Raw genomic sequence first — 17,507 nt, forward strand, 5'->3', positions numbered from 1 at the left:
CGAGGAGGGCTTGTTGGGCGAGGTAGGAAGAGGCGGTGGATGTTGAAGGAGGAGAACTGGACGAAGAGGAAGAGGGACGGGAGAGAACTCGGATAGGGAATTGCTTTTGTAGTGTTGATCTTAACAGTGGTTGGGACATGGTGCAGCTGGTATGAGCAGAAGAGAGGGAGGGAGAGAGGTTGGTGGCAAGTGGAGGTAGCAGGATCGAGTAGCTCTAGGCTGAGTCTATGTACTTCAAGGTCTGGTGTCTATCGGAGAGTCGAATTCGAGTCGAAGAAACCTGCGAGCGAGAGGTGAGGAAGACAAGAAACGTCTCCGAAGTTCGTCGCTTGACTTTCGCTCTCCCACAACTCATCATTTCCTTCCCTTTCTTCGCTCCATCCTCCATGTCAGCACTAGCTGAACTGAACCGGCCTCCCACCTCCTCTTCTACAATCCCCCGTAAACGCCTAATCCTCGAACCAGATCAAGATTTCCTCGACTTCTCCAACCCCCACGAAGACGAAGAGGAGCAACCACCTAGTGACCTCGATATCGATGTAGACGAAGACTCAGATGCTTTGAACGAGATCCGACAAGCTCAGACAGCTTTACAAGACGAATCCTCTACTTCTACTTCTTCTTCAGTCGCGTCAACCTCGAATCTATCGAAAACCGTGTCTAATGACGCGTTTCCAGGTGGGAATGGAGCGGATGGAACAGTGGGAGGAAATACGGACGCGTCAAAGGGAAAAGCTAGGATCGTTTTCGAGGAAGAGGAAGAGTTTGGGGATGAGGAATTCGAGTTCTCTGCCGCGAGTACGACTACAACTACGAAAGGTGCGTTCCCTTACTCGCTTAGTGGCTCATATGCATCAAACTAAGCAGCGGGAGAACTGCAGTTTCTCGGAAACCCCTCGTTGGAGAAAGTTACGATTTCACCTCGAAATACGGTTCAATTTCTTCCCTCAACCTCGGTCAACCCTCTACTTCTACCTCCTCCTCCTATGGCTCCTTAAGCTCTGGATGGATCGAACAAACCTCTTTACAAGCTACGAGGTTAGACGGGACAAAGATCACTCTTCGTAGGAAGAAACGATTGGATTCTTCGAGAATCGGGTTCAATAAATCTTCGGTTCGTCCACCCCTCCTCGCTTCTTTATCTCTTCAGTCGGAATCAGGCTGATGAGATACTGCGTTGATTGTGCGATGGACGATGATTAGGGAGAAGATCCGAAAGAATTGGCGAAATTGGCACAAGGGAGTTTGGAGAAACCGTTCAAGGATATGGTACAATCTATCGAGAAAGATGCGGTCTTGTTGAAGAAACAGAAAGAAGCTGATGCGTAAGCTACCATTGTCCCTTCTTGGCTGGTCATGCAGATCTTCGTGAACGATCCGCTGATTCTCGTTTTCCTTGTATATCGTTCAGTACTAGCGCAAGATTCGGTTCATCGACAGATAACAAAGAGAACGAAGCTGTTGTGGAGGGTGGAATTATCGAGACTCAGTTATGGACCGACCGTTATCGACCCAAGAAGTTCACAGATCTCCTCGGAGACGAGGTTCGTTCCTCTTCTCCCTCTCTCTCTCCCTCTCTCTCCCTCTCTCCCATCCTTACTCCTACGTGAGTCCTCACTGACGCGAAATCAATCGTTTCGTGTGAGTAGAGAGTGCATAGATCCGCTTTGAGTTGGTTGAAAGAATGGGATCAATGCGTTTTCAAAGGTTCGAAAGGCAGTAAAACGGGAGGAGCTGCAGGAGCGATCAAGAAGGAGAGAAGGAACGCTGGGAAGAGGGGGAGGGATGGGAATAGTTTCGGAGGGAACGGGGCAGGTGGATATGGGGAGGAAATCGTGAGTTTTTTCCCCTTTTCTCCTCGAGACTGACACTGAAAGCTCTGATCGCGCTTCTTCGTTGTGTTCCAGGCTCCTGATCCGTATGGACGTCCTCACGAGAAAGTCAGTCTTCCTTCTTCCTCTCTTCCCGTTCTCCGCTCGGTCCTCACACCGTTTGTCCCTCAGATCCTACTCCTCTCCGGCCCTCCCGGACTCGGTAAAACCACTCTCGCTCACGTTCTCGCTCGACAAGCCGGTTATCAAGTCCACGAGATCAACGCCTCCGACGACCGAACGGGTCGAGTCGTCGAAGAACGAATTCGAAACGCATTGGATTCGACAAGTTTGAGTTTGGGATGGAACGAGAAGGAGAAGAAACGGGATGGAGAAGGAGGAGGTGAGGGAAGGGCGAGACCGACTTGTGTCGTGGTGGATGAGATTGATGGAGCTGCTAATGGGGGAGATTCAGTGAGCTTTCATTTCTTCTGACCTCTGATTACTCCTGCAGAAGTAAGGGGGTTTGGAGCTCACTTATACGATGGTCATTTGTGTAGAGCTTCATCAAGACTTTGGTCAAACTAGTTACGGAAGGAAGTTCGACGAAGAAACCGGTCAAACGAAAGAACGGTTCGAAAGGGAAGAAAGATCGACCGTTATTGAGACCGATCATTTGTATCTGTAACGATCTGTAAGTGTCTTCCCTTCTCTCTCTCTCTCTCTCTCTCGTCCCTTTCTTTCTGCGGCTTACAAGACTGAAAGTCGATTGTCGAAAATAGATATGCACCAGTTCTTCGACCTTTACGACCCCTTGCCAAAATCATTCGATTCCAACCACCTACGAATACGATGTTGACGAAACGATTGAGAACGATTTGTGAATTCGAATCGATGAAAGCCGAGAATAAACACTTGACTTTGTTGGTCGAAACTGCTGAAGGAGATTTGCGATCTTGTCTCAATACTCTACAAGTGCGTTCTCTGACTCACTCTATCGCTCATACCTTGTAGAGCTGATGTCGAATCGCTACGAATGCAGTTCATCAAACGAAGAGGCAACGTTGTCGACGAGAAAGCGATTCGATCAACTTCGCTCGGAATGAAAGATACGGGAACTTCATCGATTCAAGTCCTGGATCGATTGTTCAAGAAACCTTCGAGGAAGAAAGGAGTTTCGACGGATGATCGATACGTTGCGAGGTTGGTGAGGGACGTGCAAACTTCGGGAGAATACGAGAAAATAGCTCAAGGTCAGTTTACTCTCTCACCTTTCTCCACACGCGTTCTCTCGCTGATCGTATGGACGTGTAGGCTGCTTCGAGAATTACCTATTGGCAAGAGATACGGATAACGAAGCGTTCCCACGGATCTCCGACGCGCTCGATTGGTTGTTCTTCTTCGATCGACTCGATGGGAAACTCCGAACGGATCGTGATTACGAACTACTGGGATACGTTCCGTACTCTTTCGTGCCGTGGTATCCTTTGTTCAGTAGTCAAACTCCGAATCCCGTCGAATTACCGAAAACCGATTACGAGGTATCTCATCCTCGCTCTTTGTCCCTCTTTACGAAATTGTTGACTCTCTCGTTAATCGATAGATGTATCTCCAACGAACAGCGCACGACGAAATCGCCTCCATGTTCTCTCTCAACCTCCCCCTTTCCCTCAAATCGACCTTCACAGGACCCGCGATCGTTTCCGAACTCCTCCCACTCTTCAATCGAATCGTCGCTCCCGATCTCAAACCGATCAATAGTCAAGTCGTCAAGAACGAAGAACGACAACGATTAATGAGAACGGTCAATACGATGATTTTAACGAAAACGAGTTTCGTGATTGATAAGAATGAGGAGGGTCAATTGTCTTACAAACTCGATCCGTCAGTTCTACGCTCCTCTTTCGACCAGATAGAGTTTCGTAAAGAGTTGACTTTCTTTTTGGATGTGAAGGCCGATCGACGTTTTCGTTCATTATGAGGGTAAACGTGCGAGCGATATCGCTCCTGGACGTTACGCCATTCGACAAATGATCAACCGAGAGGCGAGTTACCTCACTTCAGCTTGTCCCAGAGAGCTCGACTTACCCATTCTCGATTCATTCTAGGTCGACGCTGAATTGCTACGACGAGGAGGCGAAAGCGATGGAACTTCGAAAGACGCTTCGTCTATCTTATCAGCCTACAAGACGTTCGTCCTCTCCGTCTCCGCTCCCTCGACCAATATCCGAGTTTTTCACTAACGATTCGATTCTTTCGCTCGCAGGAAACCCGCTGCAGCAGCGATCGCGCCCGAGACGAAACAAGCCGTCGATTTCTTCGGTCGCGCAATCGTTGCGAAACCTTTGACTGCATCTCAGGAAGCTGGTCAGTTCTTGCTTTCCTTCCTCTTCCCGTTTCGTCGACTGAGTAATGTTCTCCGTTCGTCTAGCTGCTCTACTCGCACCGCCACCACCGAAGAAAGTCAAACAAACCATGTACAAGTTCAACGAAGGGTTCTCGAATGCCGTCAGAACGACAAAGAGAGTTTCCGACTTCTTCGCCTAGAGCTAGGGAGTGGGACGGTCAGATGTCGAGAGGGGACAGAGGGGATTGAGCAGTGGGTAGCGCGAGCGAGGAATAGCTTATCTGGGTGACTTATCTTTCGTTTTCTTCAATTGTTGCATGTAATTCTTCTTCGTTTTTCAGGTTCCCTATCTCAGACTTCGCTCGATCCGGCTTGCGCGTTCGCTCAGCAGTACAGCATGCGGCCGAGGGTTTCGGGCACTCTCGTCAAGTCCCGTGGCAAAGAACTCAGCTTTTAGGACTTGAAACTGAGACAAGATTGAATTCGATACAACAACACAGGAGGGAAGTCTAGCAACAAGAACGCTCTATCGACAAATAAGACAAGGAGTGAAGTAAGGGTAGTTTCAAGCTCTTCTAGGCGGGAAAGGAGGAGGGAAACACTTTTCGTTGAATTTCGGGGAGAACACGGCGTCGAAGTCCAGTTCGAGGAACTCTTCCGCTGAGAGCTTGTGCTCCCTGCAGAAGGCCCATTCATGTTCGTTGAGGTACAAGCTGGGTTGAGCTCGTTGTTTCGGTTTCGATTCGAAGAAGGAAGAGACGAAGATCGAGATTGGTGAAGGGGAGCAGGGTTCGAGCTCGGGAGTAGGAGCAGGAGGAGGAGTGTACGTGAGGCATTGTTCGAGCTAACGAGGAAGAACAGTGTCAGCTCAATACCAGAGAGACGAGAGAGGAAGGAGAACTCACTCTCGATTTGAGCTCGTCCTTTTCCTTCGTTTCGAATCCGACGATTTCTCCTTCCGCTTCGACCGATTCGAGGTCTGAGAGTTGAACTTCCGAAGGAGGTGCGAGTCCAGGGATCAATTCGGAGAGGGAGACGAAACGAGCGGGATGAGCTTTGAACAGAGGAGATTCGAAAGCGAGATGAGGAGAACGAAGCGAAGGAGCAGAGTAGATTGAACGATCGTGGATTGAGGGTTCAGAGATCGTGTCGACGATAGAAGAGATGACTTGAGGGGTCTGACGAGGGAGAGGAGAGAGCGAGAGTCAGTCTCGAAGGCTTTGATCACACGGGAAAAGAGAGAGAGGAGAGGACGAACAGCTCGTTTCGAGGTAGACCTGAGACCAATGAAGCTCAAGAAGCTGGAAGTGAAGGAAGACATTCTTGTGTGCGAGAGAGAGTGCGAAGAGCGAGCGAAGAGGAAGGAGAATGTGAGAGAGTGGTGAGAGAGAAGGAAAGAAAGGGGAGGATAGGACGCTCTTATAGCCCTCAGAGCAGAGCAGTGTGACCGGAGGATTTGTACATTCCTTCTTGCTTGTAGCACAGCGGTGAAGGAAAAGAAGAGAGGAGAGGATGGCGGGTCAAAACAACCTCCTGCGAAGTTGAGTTTTTCGTGTGATGAACAGAGCTGGAGACTCTATTTGCTTCCTATTGCCCCCGTTGATCCGGCTATTAGCTTTCAATACCTTCTCGACAATGTTCCTATTCGTCGCGTTGATTCGAACCTGCAAGTGATATGTAGATCAGGTTCGAGTGGTTGCTATCTTCGCCTTCTCGGACGGGTCTTTAGGAATCAACAAGGGCCGTAGACACTATCACTACGATAGAGCCCTGTTCCTTTGGGTGAGCAGGAAGGATCGTCTAATCGAAGAGAGCACTCGAAGGATTTTTGGGGAGGAAGGTATTTTCGAACTCACCCCTCTTCCACAGACGGGTGAACGACCTCGTCCTCGTATTTAACCAGTACTCTTCACGAATCTTCCTGACCCGTCTCGCCGAAAATTCACGTACAGTCGCGAGTGATCGAAAATTCGTGGATTACGTTTGCAGGAGATGGAGCTGTTTTATATTTACAATCGTTCGTGTTCATAAATGACTATAATGCAAACTCCCTCCTTTCGTCATCCCCTACTGCCTTCGCACCCGCTTCTCTCGTCGAAGAATCATTCGAGCTATTCGTTTCGCTCGGTCCGAGTTTCTTCTCCGACTCCAACCTCCTCAACGTTCCTCTTTTCTCTCCTCCAGCTCCTCCCACATCCTCAACATACTCAATATCCCCTCCATTCCGATGTCGGAGTTTCCCAATCCTGAGTGCCGTCGCAAGTTCCGCATCGAGTTGTCTCCCCGAAACGTGAGGTCGAGTTTTACTATGTTTGACGTACCCTCCGAGAGTTGGATCGGCGTAAGCTTCAGCGAAGACGAGATCGATCTCTTCGAGTCCGCGACCTCGGGACTCGACGAAGAAGAGGAAGACGGAAGGGGCGATGATGAAAAGGTTGATTATGGCGAACACAAGGTAAAGGGCCCAACCGATGTTCTCGAAACCTGGGGGAGTAACCATTACGATGACGAAGTTTCCGAGCTGGATGGCAGGAAGAAGGTCAGTCGGGGATGAGGGGATATTGAAAATTGAGCGGGAAGAGAAAAAACTCACCCAATTCGCACAGGTTGCGAGACCGTTCACTTGAGATCGAATCGCCAGGCCTGAAATCTCGGCGGGGTAAAGCCAAGTTTGCTGAGCAGGAGAAGGAGGCTTTAGCTGGGTGAGCTGAAAGGTAAGTCGGGGAGATAACTAACCCCAAGCCAACCGAAGGCAAAAGACTTTTCAAGTTACGAATTTGTCAGTTCTCGCTCGTTTGTACTACCGATAATATGACAGCTTACAGTATTGTAAACGAAATACATAGCGACAGCACCCCAAGCCGCTCCTCGATTGTTATCCCGGTCGCTGAAGTAAACCAAAACGGCAGCGGCGACGAAAGCGACTCCGCAACCAATCGCACCGGCGACCATCGTAGGTCTTCTTCCTAGTCGATCTACGAACGTGACGGTGACTGCTGCAGCGAGAGCGTACTCTGTCGATAATACTGAGCCCATAATTCGACCGGTCGTTTGGGATAATCCGAGAGTGTTGATGAAGAGGTAGCTTGCGTAGTCTAAGAGGGGATTCAAGAGGAGTCGATCATGAGGAGGGAGCACGGGGATGAGTCAGACTGGCACCTGGGGGGAGAAAACCGAGAAACTTTTGAAAATCGACTCACAACTGACGAGATTGATACCGGTGATCTGTGCAGCCAAGTTCGTCAGTCGGGAGCACTGATGAAGAAAACTGAAAGGGTTGTAAGTCACCTGTTGGAAGATCTGCGAGACAACCGCGAGAGAAGCTCTCCTGAAGTTCTGCGACGGTCCACCCGTGAACAGATCCCTGAATCGGAATGCGGCAACTTCGGCGTTACTCTTCTCTGCAGCATCGAGCATTCCATCGACTTCGGGATCGTTCGGTTCGAGACGGTAAATCTTCGCGAGGGTGACTCGAGCTTCGTCTTTGTATCCTTTTCGAATGAGCCAGGCTGGTGATTCGGGGATACCGAAGAGGAGGACGGTAGTGATCAAGGCGAAGACGATTTGGAAGGCGATTGGTCCACGCCATGAGAAGGAGGATTCGACGAAACTGCGAGGAGACGAGGTGAAGGTCAATGACCAACCTCGTTTGTTTCGAAGCTGTTGAGGGACTCACTATGTGCCTAACGAGACCCAGTAGGCGATAGCGATTCCTACAGCGATTAGGGTTCCGGAGATCAAGACGAGAGAACCTCGAATCGCAGGCGGAGCGAGCTCGGATTGAAGTGCTGGAACCGTTGCCGTATTGAATCCGTTTCCGAGTCCGCAAACGACTGGAAGGAAGGCGAAGAGGTCAGTCACCGCTCTACAGAAAGCAGGAGAAGATAGCTCACTTCGTCCGACGATAAACTGCGGTAGACCGTAGGAGCAAGTCATGATCACTGTCCCGATGATCATGATGAACATTCCGAGGAGGATTGTCGTCTTTCGCCCCATCTTGTCTCCCCAGAGAATAGCTCCTATCGCGCCAAAGAGACAGCCAATCTCGTAGATAGCGACCGTGATTCCTCCGACATTCGCATCTCTCGTGTCCGGGAAAGTCTAAAGGATCCGGGGAGTCAGTCCATGGCTTGATCCGAGTGATGTGAGGAAGGGCTCACGTCGAGAAAGTAGCTCAAGCTGAGCATGCCAGACATGTACCCTTGATCATACCCTTCGTTCATTCAGAATGAGGCATGAGCTTGACGGATGAGCTCCCGTCGATTGAGGAGAAAACTCACCGAACAGAAGAAATGCGACTCCTGCTGTCGTCGATGCGAGCCATACGAGACTGATAGAGTTGAGATAGAGTCAGTCAACACGAGCGAAACGGAAGAGGATTTCAGAACTCACGATGGTCCATCTACACCTTTGAGAAACAGGTGCGGTACTCTCCACATTCCTTGAGTTTCGTCAGTATTGTACTGTAGCTAAATGCGTAGGCGAGTAAGTAGAAGGAGGAAGAAGAAACCGACAGAGCTACGTTAGTCTGAACCGGAAGAATTCTGTCACCGATTCCGAGACGTGGAGGAGCACTGAACGACATGCTGCTGCTCACCCCCTTCTTCTAATGCGCACACAACACACTGGCCGACAGACACGGCGTAAAAACGAAGAAAAAGGTTTTGACGTAGCTCGTTTTGGGTCCGTCCACGCGTTCGAGTTGACATTTTTCGCGCTAAAACTCAACCGCGGGATGCCTCAAGGGTCCTTCGTTGTTGGGTGGGGTGTGACGGACTCACTCGACGTGGGGATTCAGTAGGCGGAACGAGGAGAACGGAGAAAGGTGAGCGGAGGTTGAAGGAGAAGTTTCTGTTCAGCATTCAAGGAGGCGAGCTGCTACGAGAGACGAGAGACAACAACGCCTGCATGGTCCGATGTCAGTACGATGAGACTTGAACGACATGGAAGAGCGAACTATCCCACTCACGGTGACAGAATACGACAGACGACGAAAGTCAAGATCTCGAAGAGAGAGTCGAATGAACAAATCGCCTTCTCAAACTCGCGGTCGTTAACGAGTCCATGGACGATTCCAGTAGATACAGTAATACAGCACAACTACCTACGATAGAATCACCTCCTCGAGGATCCCGTTCCAGCCGGTTTCGAGAGAGAAGTCGTAGGTTTCAAAGGTGGTCTCGACGACGAGGTTGACGAAGGGCGAAGAGCACCTGTTGTGGAAGAAGAAGACGTCGGAAGGAGGGAAGGTCGCTTGACGATTCGAGAAGGGGGGACGAGAGAAGTTCGTCGTGAAGGAGGCGGAGGCATCGATTCCAGAGGTGAAACCGAACGAGATGCGAGAGGTCGGACGGTACTGGTCGTGATGGATGCTCGAGGTCTTGTCGTCGTTGAAGCGGAAGTGGAAGAAGAAGCGGCCATTCGTTCGGTCAAAGTCGAGGGTTTTCTTTCTCCTCCTCCCGCTCGAAGATCCGCAAGAGAACTTCTTCCCGCCCCTGATCCGACCAAACCACTCGACGATTGTGATCTCGTAATCCCGACTTTCTCGACTCCCGAACGATTTCCAACCGAATTCGATCTTTTCAATCCTCCTCCTCCCGCCGCTTGCTCCGGTGGCGAGTTCGACCTCCTCAACAATTCCTCCTTTCTCAATTTCCTCTCCGTCCTCATCCTCTCCAATCGAGCCCGAGTCGTTTCTTTCCGTTCTCCCGGGGTTTTCGGAGGTGCTAGGCTCGGCTCACTCGCTGAATGAGTCATTCCGCGTCGTGTCGAGGGAGTCGCGAGAGAAGTACGAGGGAGTCGTCGAGTGGTCGTTGTAGACGAAGAGACGATTCGGCGAGGAGTCGTTGCGACGCGAGAAGAAGTCGAGGGAGTGTCGAAAGAGATCAATTTCCCAACGACCGTCCCTTTTCCTCCTCCAGTTTCGACGACATTCTCTGACTTTGATCGACCGAGGGCGAGACCTCCTCCTCCTCCTCCTTGTGTGGTTCTTCTTACAGTCGATCTCGGCACAGGTTGCGCTGAGAAATTCGGGGGAGGTTGAGGCGTCTGATCGAGGAGCGAAACGAATCTCGATGATGATGAGGTGGTGGAAGGAGCTGGAGTCGCAGGAATAGTATAGAGTGATTGTTGAGCTCTCAATTCTGCCATTCTCCTCTTTAACCGTTCTGCACCAGTTTCTTTCGTCATCCCCATTCCTCCCGATAAACGATCTCCAGCTGCGGCCATCGAATGGTTCTCCATTGTGAGATCACCGGCGAATGCGAGAGTTTGGTTCTGAAAGAGTAGAGAGGGTTCTTCCATTCCCATGAGGTCGATTTCCTCCTCTGGCTTTTTCGAGGCTTTGATCGTTCGAGTCGAGCTGGCGAGATCGTCTTCTTCTTGCTGACTCGAAGTGACCGGGTGATCGGGTCGGATAGGAGCTTGTAAGCATAGTTCAATCGTTCGAGTCGATTCAGGATTCAGGACAGCGGTTGGCGGTAATTGATTCAAGCTAGCCCGTTCAGAAGATTAGCTGAGAAATCTCGCTCTTGATGGCCTGAGACAGACTCACATAGCGGTACTCGTGTCACTCTTGTGAGATCCCAACAACTGAGTAAACCCAAACTCTGTCGTTTCTCCCGCATCTCCTCCCCGCGCTCCTCTGCCCATTCGAGCTGGACTCGTATCACTCTCACTCGTCCCGTCAGATTCGCTGATGTCGCTCATAGCTGAGATTCTCCCTTTCTTTCGAGGCGATTTGAGTTTCTCGATGAAAGACTGCGAAGATTTATCGAGGAATGAACAGTGGTCGTCTTGAGGCAACGCGAGGGAGAAATGTGACTCGTCTCGAGTGTCGGTAGCGAAAGAAGGAGCGGAAAGGGAAGGGAAAGGTTTCTTCGAGGCAGAGGGAGGAAATCGAGAATTGTTTGGACGGGATTTGACTGGGGAAACGAGTTCTGGTGGGAGAATCGACGATGATGAGTTTGAGCGAGGAAGATGTGTCATTGAGGAGGAGGGAAAGGGGTTTGGAGGTTGGAAATGTCGTGGTAGAGTCGATTGATCGAACGTTTTTCCTCCTCCTCCTCCTGCGAGTGTTGAGACGAATTTCGATTGATCTCCGAGCATCGAGAGATCGTATTCGTTTGTAGGTTTGTTCAGGAACATGGTCGATAATCCAACCGAGATCCCTTCATCGACTATTTCTTCTCGATGCTGCCTATCATTGTTCGCTCCCGTTTCCTCCTCCTCTTCCTCCTCTTCTTCGCCGATCAGGGATAAGTTGCCGGGACTTTGCGCAGGGATTCTTTCGCTCGGATCGGGAGATTGATAGACGGTGAACTCATCCTCCGCAACGAGGAACGATCCTGCTTCGTCCTGAATCAAACTCACGTCAAAATTCCCAATTTGAGCCAGCGAATCACCTACATCTCCGACCAAAGAACATCAGCGTCGTTCGTACCGCTAAGAGTCGTAGAGACGTACCTTCACGTGTGCTCCCTCCGAACGGACTACTCGCGTTCTCCTTCACGGGAGAAAGTGATCGACTCCTTCTCCTAGCTCTTTCCTCCTGCATTCTCTTGACGACCCCCCACTTCTTTCCCCCTCTTCTCGTAGGACTAGGTGAAGCATTCTCTTTCTCCTCCTGAAGTGCTGGTGCTTGACGTCGAGCAAGAGAAGGGGGAGGAGAATCTTGTACGAATGAAACTAATCCTCCTTCTTCGCATTCTTGCTGCTCGGGGTGGGATCTCAGAGCTGAAGAGGTGTGGTCGGAGTCAGAGAAGGAAGGAGGGAAATCGGAGAACGAGTCTTCGAGGATTGAGAACTTGAGAGGGCTCGAACGTCGAGGAGGGTTCAATGTCGAAGGCGGGAACAGCGATTGGCGGGAGGAAGCGAGGGAGAGGGGTTTAGGTTGGAAGGATGGCTTTGGGACGTGTGGTGGTGGAGAGGGAGAAGAGGTAAAGTCGATCAAGGGAGGAGGTTCGTTGAATGTTTTGGAAGAGGCAAACAATGATGAAAAGGGTGAAGTTGAGACGATCTACTCGCACGAGGGTTAGCTTAAGATACCATATGATGTGTGAAGGAGCTCACTGGGTCTGCCTGGTTGCGTGAAGGAGAGTTGAGAGGATCAAACTCTTCCATGTTGACTGAGCCTTTTCTCCCTTTCTAGAGTCGATGAGGCTGTGGAGAGCCAGGTGCACTGTCTTGAGGTTTCGAGGTATAAGCCTAGGTAACTGTCCCAGCGTATAGAGCCGTAGTTGAAAGAAGTCGAGATGAGGAAAGGGAGAGGAGAGTTCGATCGCTCATTGTGCCATCTTCATCACCTCGGCCTGCTCCGAACTTTACCAGAGATCATATACACCTAAGCTACTTCATCTACAGATCGCGCTATCGACTGCCTACCCTCTCGACCCGATTCTCACTTCTCACGCATCTCGACTCCCGATCACTCAGCCGTACCTCAACTTGTGCTCATCGAATAGCTAGATAGACCATCATGGTGAGCTCTCTATCGCTCCTGGTCTCACTCCTGCCCTTCCGCTGACTTTCCCCCTTCGTTTCCTCGCCTCTAGTCTGTTACGCTCCATACCTCTCACGGAGAGATCAAGGTAAGCACTCCCTGCTCTCGTCAGCGACTCATGATAGCTGAAAACGTGATGTGCTTGCGACAGATCGAAATCTTCTGCGAAGCTGTACCAAAAACTGCTGAAGTGAGTCTTGTTCCCCCCTCTGACCTCACTCCGCTCGTCTTTGCTGGCGTTCTGTTCGACTGACAGCTCTATCGTTCATCGTATAGAACTTCTTAGCGCTAGCAGCTTCAGGGCAATACGATGGCTGTCTCTTTCACCGGTAAATTTCATCCCTTTCCGCTGCTTCGATTTCGGAGAGAGCGTATAGACTAACTCCCGGCTTACTCACGACGAGCGTAGGAATATTAAAGGGTTCATGATTCAGACTGGAGACCCAACAGGAACAGGGAAAGGAGGACAATCGATTTGGGGGAAACCGTTCGCGGATGAAGTGAGAGGAACTCTAAAGGTAAACCTCAGCTCAGAGTATGTGAAAGTGAAGTATCTGACGATTGTAGCCCCTGTTGAGAGTAGTTCAATGCGAGAGGGATTGTCGCGATGGCGAATTCGGGACCGGATACGAACAAGTGAGTTGCGACTTCACTCACTCGAATTCGAAGCCTTGAGGTACACTGTGATGAAAGAGTGAGGGGACTGACGAATCTCGGTTCGGTAGATCTCAATTCTTCATCACATGTAAGGATCCTACTTTCTGCTTCGTCTGGCCTCGTCGGGCAACCTCTCGCGTCCTCTCCGCGTCGTACACGGAGTCCTGGCTCCCGTACAAACACTGACCCTGTCCTGACGTTCTGTAGATGCGAAACAACCTCATCTCGACACGAAATACAGCATTTTTGGAAAGTAAGCTAGGATCTCTTTTCTTCTGACCTCGTCTACTCCTCCTCGTCGAATCGACGGAGATACAAAGAATTGACTCTTACTGACACTTTTGACCTGGGGAATCGCTCTGCAGGGTTATCGATGGAGCAGATTCAACATTAGACGCGATGGTAAGTCACCTTCTTCTCTCTTCTCGATTCCGTCCTTCTCGTATACACACACTCACGCGGATACTGCCTTCAATCTTATAGGAGAAAGTGCCAGTGACAGACAAGTACCGACCGACACAAGCAATCAAATTGGAAAGGGTGCGTTTTCTGTCTCTCAACTTCCCATCTCTTCATCGAGCTGCGAGCCAGAGGTTGACGACTGCGGAACGCACATAGGTGGAGATTCACGCGAATCCTATAGCACAGAAACAAACAGAATAATTGGTGTTGCAACAAAACTATGTTCGATACTTTCGAAACCTACTAAAACCTCGAGACAGAAAGCTCCCTACATGACGAGACAACCGGTTGCCGTGGACGAATTTCCATCCCCTTCTCCTTCGTGACCGTTCTCTCCTCCTCCCACTCTTGCACTGTTTGCGGACAAGACTGAATCACTCATCGCTCGAATTCGAAGTAATCCTCCTCCTTTCGAATCCTTCGCTTTCACTCTATTCTCCTCCCTCGCTCTCCTCGCCGCGTTCGCTGCGTCGACTTCCAACGAAGAATAAAACGACCTCACGACGATTCTCTCCTCGTCGCATTCCTCCAACCTCTTCTTCCACGGTTCCTCGCTTTCTTCTCCATCCACCGTGTTCTCCTCGTTTCCATCGTGATAGAACCCGACTGCATCACCCGTCCACCAACCTCTGTACCCAATCCTCGGTCGAATCGACGAAGTTCCAATCTCTCGATGCAACCTTCTTCCCGTTAAACGATTATCTAGAATCGATAACACTTTCGGTCTTCCTCCTCCTTTCTCTTCGGTTCCTTCCTGGTTTCCACGTTCCTGACGTTCAGAGACGAGTCGAACGAATTCTTTCGCGGTAGAATCCGAGACTTCCGTTCCATCAACTTCCAACACCTTCAACCGCTTACATTCCCTCACGACTTCCAAAATCGCTTCATCCGTGAACCTCGAACAAGAATTCAAAAGCAACGTTTCTAATCTCGAGTTCGAACCCTTCAAACTTTGGAGAACTGAATCGGTGAGATTTATTCCATCCTCCAAATCGAGTTTCTTCAGGGTCGGTCGAACGGATTCGAGGAAGGAGGATAGATGATCACCTGCGTCGAACGAGGGTGATAGACGAGAGAGCTCGAGCTGTTCGAGAGAAGGGAGGAGAGAAGTCGAAGGAATTGTGCGATTCACGACGAAGTAAGACAGGGAGAGGGAAGTGAGGGAGGTACAGCCGGCGAGGTTCAGAGAGCGGAGAGAAGGGTAGGCGTGGTCAGTCGTGAGGCGCTTGAAGGCGTCGTCGGTGAGGTGAGGGCTGAAACTAATGTCGAGCGAGGAGAGGGCGGGGAGGTTCGTCCAGAGTTCGACTAGGATGTCGTTTGTCATTCCGGGCAGAGCTGAGATGAACAGAGATTTGAGACGACGACGAGGCGGGGGGTTATCGCAGAGAACGAGTAGGGAGGAAGCGGGGAGGTTTCGACAGCGAGAGACGTTCAGTGACTCGAGATGTTCGCAGCGGGATGCGAGGATTTCGAGGTGAGACGACCTGACTTGGTAAAGTGCGAAGAGGTCGATGTCGACGAGATGAGGTGAAGAAATGAGGAGATTCGTGATCGAGCGCGACGAAAGAGAATTGCAACCTTGAAAAGATTCGAGATTGTTAGAATTGCTCTGGCCCCTCAACGAGCAAGCTCCAGTCGCTTACCTCGAAGGTTGATCGAAGTGAGATTCGTGCATCCGTCTGTCGAAGCTCCTTCCGTGATTTGCCTGAGAAGCTTCGAAGTTAACGATTTCCCAAACCCTTGCAAGTCCAACCTCTGGATCGCTGGCCCGCTTTGGTCGAAGAGCGAGACGATAGACTTGACGTCGAGAGCATCAGCGCCAATCGAAGCCGTGGCAGGTCCGTTTGCCCACAATTGACTGTCGAGCGAGAGTTTCTTCCACGACCGTGAGACCTGTGTCAAGGTAGAGATCGATCAGCAGAGAGCAACTACGATCGGATTCACCTGACTCACTCTACCCACTCGTGCGAGTTCTCTCCGTCCTCTCGCTTCCCCTTCACTCCATCTTTCCCTTGCTTTCGCACCTTTCCAACTTCCCTCCCGAACCTCTCTCCTCCAATCTTCTTCGCATACCTCGAGTAGAGCTTTCATGACGCGAATCTGTAGCTCGAGAGGGGGGTAGTGAGCGAAGACGTCGACTTTCGGTTCTTCTTTTGTCGATTGATGCTCGAGCTCAGGAGGAAAAGCGAAGTAGATGGAGAGTGGAGACGAGACTGCTGAATGGAATGGAGTCTGCTGCGGAGAGTCGTTCGTCAAAGGTGTGGCAGTGGGAGAGGGATTCCATAGGAAAGGTTGAACGGGCGAGTGAGGCCAGTTCATGAGAGAGGGAGCGGAATTCGAGCGACCTCGAGAGCGGACACGGTCGAGTGAAGGAAGTATCGGTCGAACGATATCCTCCCGATCTCGGACAGGAGTGGTTGGGCGGGATATCGAACGTTGAGCCTTGTTCGAATCGACGCGGAAGAAATCTCGAAGTTTCTCCTTCTTGCTGACTCGGTCTCTACTTTCTGCCTGCCTTGGAGGTTCGCCCTCGTAGACAAGAGACTCCGAAGGTGTACCGGGTCGAGAGGGTGTGCTTGAACGTGGAAGTGATTTGAGCGAAGAGAGCGAGAGTTGAGAAATCGAGCGAGAGAATCGACCTTTTCTCTTCGATCTGGGCGTAGTAGGAGGTGAGTGAGCAGGGGAGGTGTACGACACCGGTTCTGCTGGAATACTTTGCTGTGAGAGTGTTCGAGGGCGAGGATGGACGATGGAAGTCGTCGAGCTCGGAATCGAAGGTGAAATCGACGAATCTTGCGACAGAGAAGTACTCTGACAAAGGATCTCACGGGTTCCTACGTCGTCTTCCTCCTGTCCGCTTTGATCTTGAGTTGCAGTGACGACTCTTTCCTTCCCCTTGCTCGTCGAATCTGTTCCATCTCGCTCCGAGCCCGTCTGCGTTCCCTCGTGTGATACTGGCTCCCTTTCTTTTCCTTTCAGTGTCCCACCTCGCCCAACCCCCTCAACTGCTTGCTCCTCTGTGCCTATCTCCGCATCCTCGCAATCTCCTGATGTGCTCTCGGGGGTGATGAAGGATATTTCGGATGTGTGGGGAGAGGAAGGGGAAGGAACTGAGTCGAAAGGAGCTGTTGACGAGCTGTCGCCGGGCTGAGGAGAAAGATCGGAGTCCATCTGAGCGGTGGGAGTGTCGAGTCGAAGCAAGAGAAGGGTTGAACGAGGAGATAAGGGGGAAAAAGATCAAGATCGCAATGATTTTCTCTGGCGGGTAGGTGTGCTGGATTCAGCCCAATCTTCCCAGTGGTGAGCTCGATGGGATGTCAAAGATGAACAAGGCGGATGAAGAGGTAGGGAAGAAGTAGTAGTGTGATGGAAGAGAGGATCCAAGATTTCAATCAATCGCTCGCATCGCGATGGGAGACTACTTGCGACTAGTCTCACTCCTCCCTCTTCGCTATTGGGCGTCAATCAGCGCATACTGAGATCCGAAGCCAGCTGTGCGGAGACAAACTCGGCGCTGGCAGTAGCAGCCAACTTGACATCAAAGAGTTTGTTGCGAGGCTTTCGCTTTTGTCCGTCATTCCACGCACAGTAGTCACAGCTCGCAAGGTTCTCTCTCATCGCTCTACGCCGTCGGGTGTCGGGCCGGAATGACGCGAAGATCAGGTTCGAAGGTACTGCTGCTTCTCGTTGCGCGCTTCGAGTCTGAGCTCAAAACCTCACGAAGCTCGTT

The 17,507-nt window shown here is 50.9% G+C and overlaps 6 protein-coding genes across 6 annotated transcripts; 2 read left to right on the plus strand and 4 right to left on the minus strand.

The window, feature by feature from the left end:
* Window positions 1-386: 386 nt before the first annotated feature.
* On the plus strand, window positions 387-4,358 carry CTF18 (Ctf18p; the record flags this gene model as incomplete). Its single annotated transcript, XM_076631125.1, has 16 exons — window positions 387-819; window positions 882-1,114; window positions 1,204-1,325; window positions 1,412-1,544; window positions 1,650-1,835; window positions 1,908-1,940; window positions 2,004-2,285; window positions 2,372-2,505; window positions 2,594-2,786; window positions 2,854-3,064; window positions 3,126-3,352; window positions 3,415-3,695; window positions 3,766-3,878; window positions 3,993-4,002; window positions 4,078-4,178; window positions 4,243-4,358. 16 exons carry the CDS (start codon window positions 387-389, stop codon window positions 4,356-4,358), a joined length of 2,808 nt encoding a protein of 935 aa, XP_076488993.1.
* Window positions 4,359-4,723: 365 nt separating this feature from the next.
* Window positions 4,724-5,479, minus strand: JCM6883_000464 (uncharacterized protein; the record flags this gene model as incomplete). Its single annotated transcript, XM_076631126.1, has 3 exons — window positions 4,724-5,002; window positions 5,064-5,336; window positions 5,417-5,479. The coding sequence occupies 3 exons, from the start codon at window positions 5,477-5,479 to the stop codon at window positions 4,724-4,726; spliced, it is 615 nt and encodes a 204-aa protein (XP_076488994.1).
* Window positions 5,480-6,193: 714 nt separating this feature from the next.
* On the minus strand, window positions 6,194-8,597 carry JCM6883_000465 (sugar porter family MFS transporter; the record flags this gene model as incomplete). Its single annotated transcript, XM_076631127.1, has 11 exons — window positions 6,194-6,679; window positions 6,752-6,832; window positions 6,895-6,918; window positions 6,982-7,253; window positions 7,359-7,383; window positions 7,447-7,768; window positions 7,835-7,991; window positions 8,052-8,259; window positions 8,319-8,371; window positions 8,439-8,488; window positions 8,551-8,597. The coding sequence occupies 11 exons, from the start codon at window positions 8,595-8,597 to the stop codon at window positions 6,194-6,196; spliced, it is 1,725 nt and encodes a 574-aa protein (XP_076488995.1).
* Window positions 8,598-9,273: 676 nt separating this feature from the next.
* JCM6883_000466 (uncharacterized protein) lies at window positions 9,274-12,279 on the minus strand (the record flags this gene model as incomplete). Its single annotated transcript, XM_076631128.1, has 4 exons — window positions 9,274-10,651; window positions 10,712-11,561; window positions 11,623-12,175; window positions 12,229-12,279. The coding sequence occupies 4 exons, from the start codon at window positions 12,277-12,279 to the stop codon at window positions 9,274-9,276; spliced, it is 2,832 nt and encodes a 943-aa protein (XP_076488996.1).
* A 355-nt stretch (window positions 12,280-12,634) lies between these two features.
* JCM6883_000467 (peptidylprolyl isomerase) lies at window positions 12,635-13,978 on the plus strand (the record flags this gene model as incomplete). The annotated part of the gene is made up of 11 exons (XM_076631129.1): window positions 12,635-12,637; window positions 12,711-12,746; window positions 12,810-12,848; window positions 12,935-12,987; window positions 13,068-13,176; window positions 13,242-13,294; window positions 13,384-13,403; window positions 13,523-13,568; window positions 13,681-13,717; window positions 13,799-13,855; window positions 13,934-13,978. The coding sequence occupies 11 exons, from the start codon at window positions 12,635-12,637 to the stop codon at window positions 13,976-13,978; spliced, it is 498 nt and encodes a 165-aa protein (XP_076488997.1).
* Window positions 13,979-14,045: 67 nt separating this feature from the next.
* Window positions 14,046-16,096, minus strand: JCM6883_000468 (uncharacterized protein; the record flags this gene model as incomplete). Its single annotated transcript, XM_076631130.1, has 3 exons — window positions 14,046-15,355; window positions 15,421-15,670; window positions 15,731-16,096. 3 exons carry the CDS (start codon window positions 16,094-16,096, stop codon window positions 14,046-14,048), a joined length of 1,926 nt encoding a protein of 641 aa, XP_076488998.1.
* Between the last annotated feature and the right edge of the window lie 1,411 nt (window positions 16,097-17,507).

The sequence above is a fragment of the Sporobolomyces salmoneus genome (assembly GCF_050403485.1).
Source record: "Sporobolomyces salmoneus JCM6883 DNA, S_salmoneus_JCM6883_v1_ctg14, whole genome shotgun sequence".
Lineage (NCBI taxonomy): Eukaryota > Fungi > Basidiomycota > Microbotryomycetes > Sporidiobolales > Sporidiobolaceae > Sporobolomyces > Sporobolomyces salmoneus.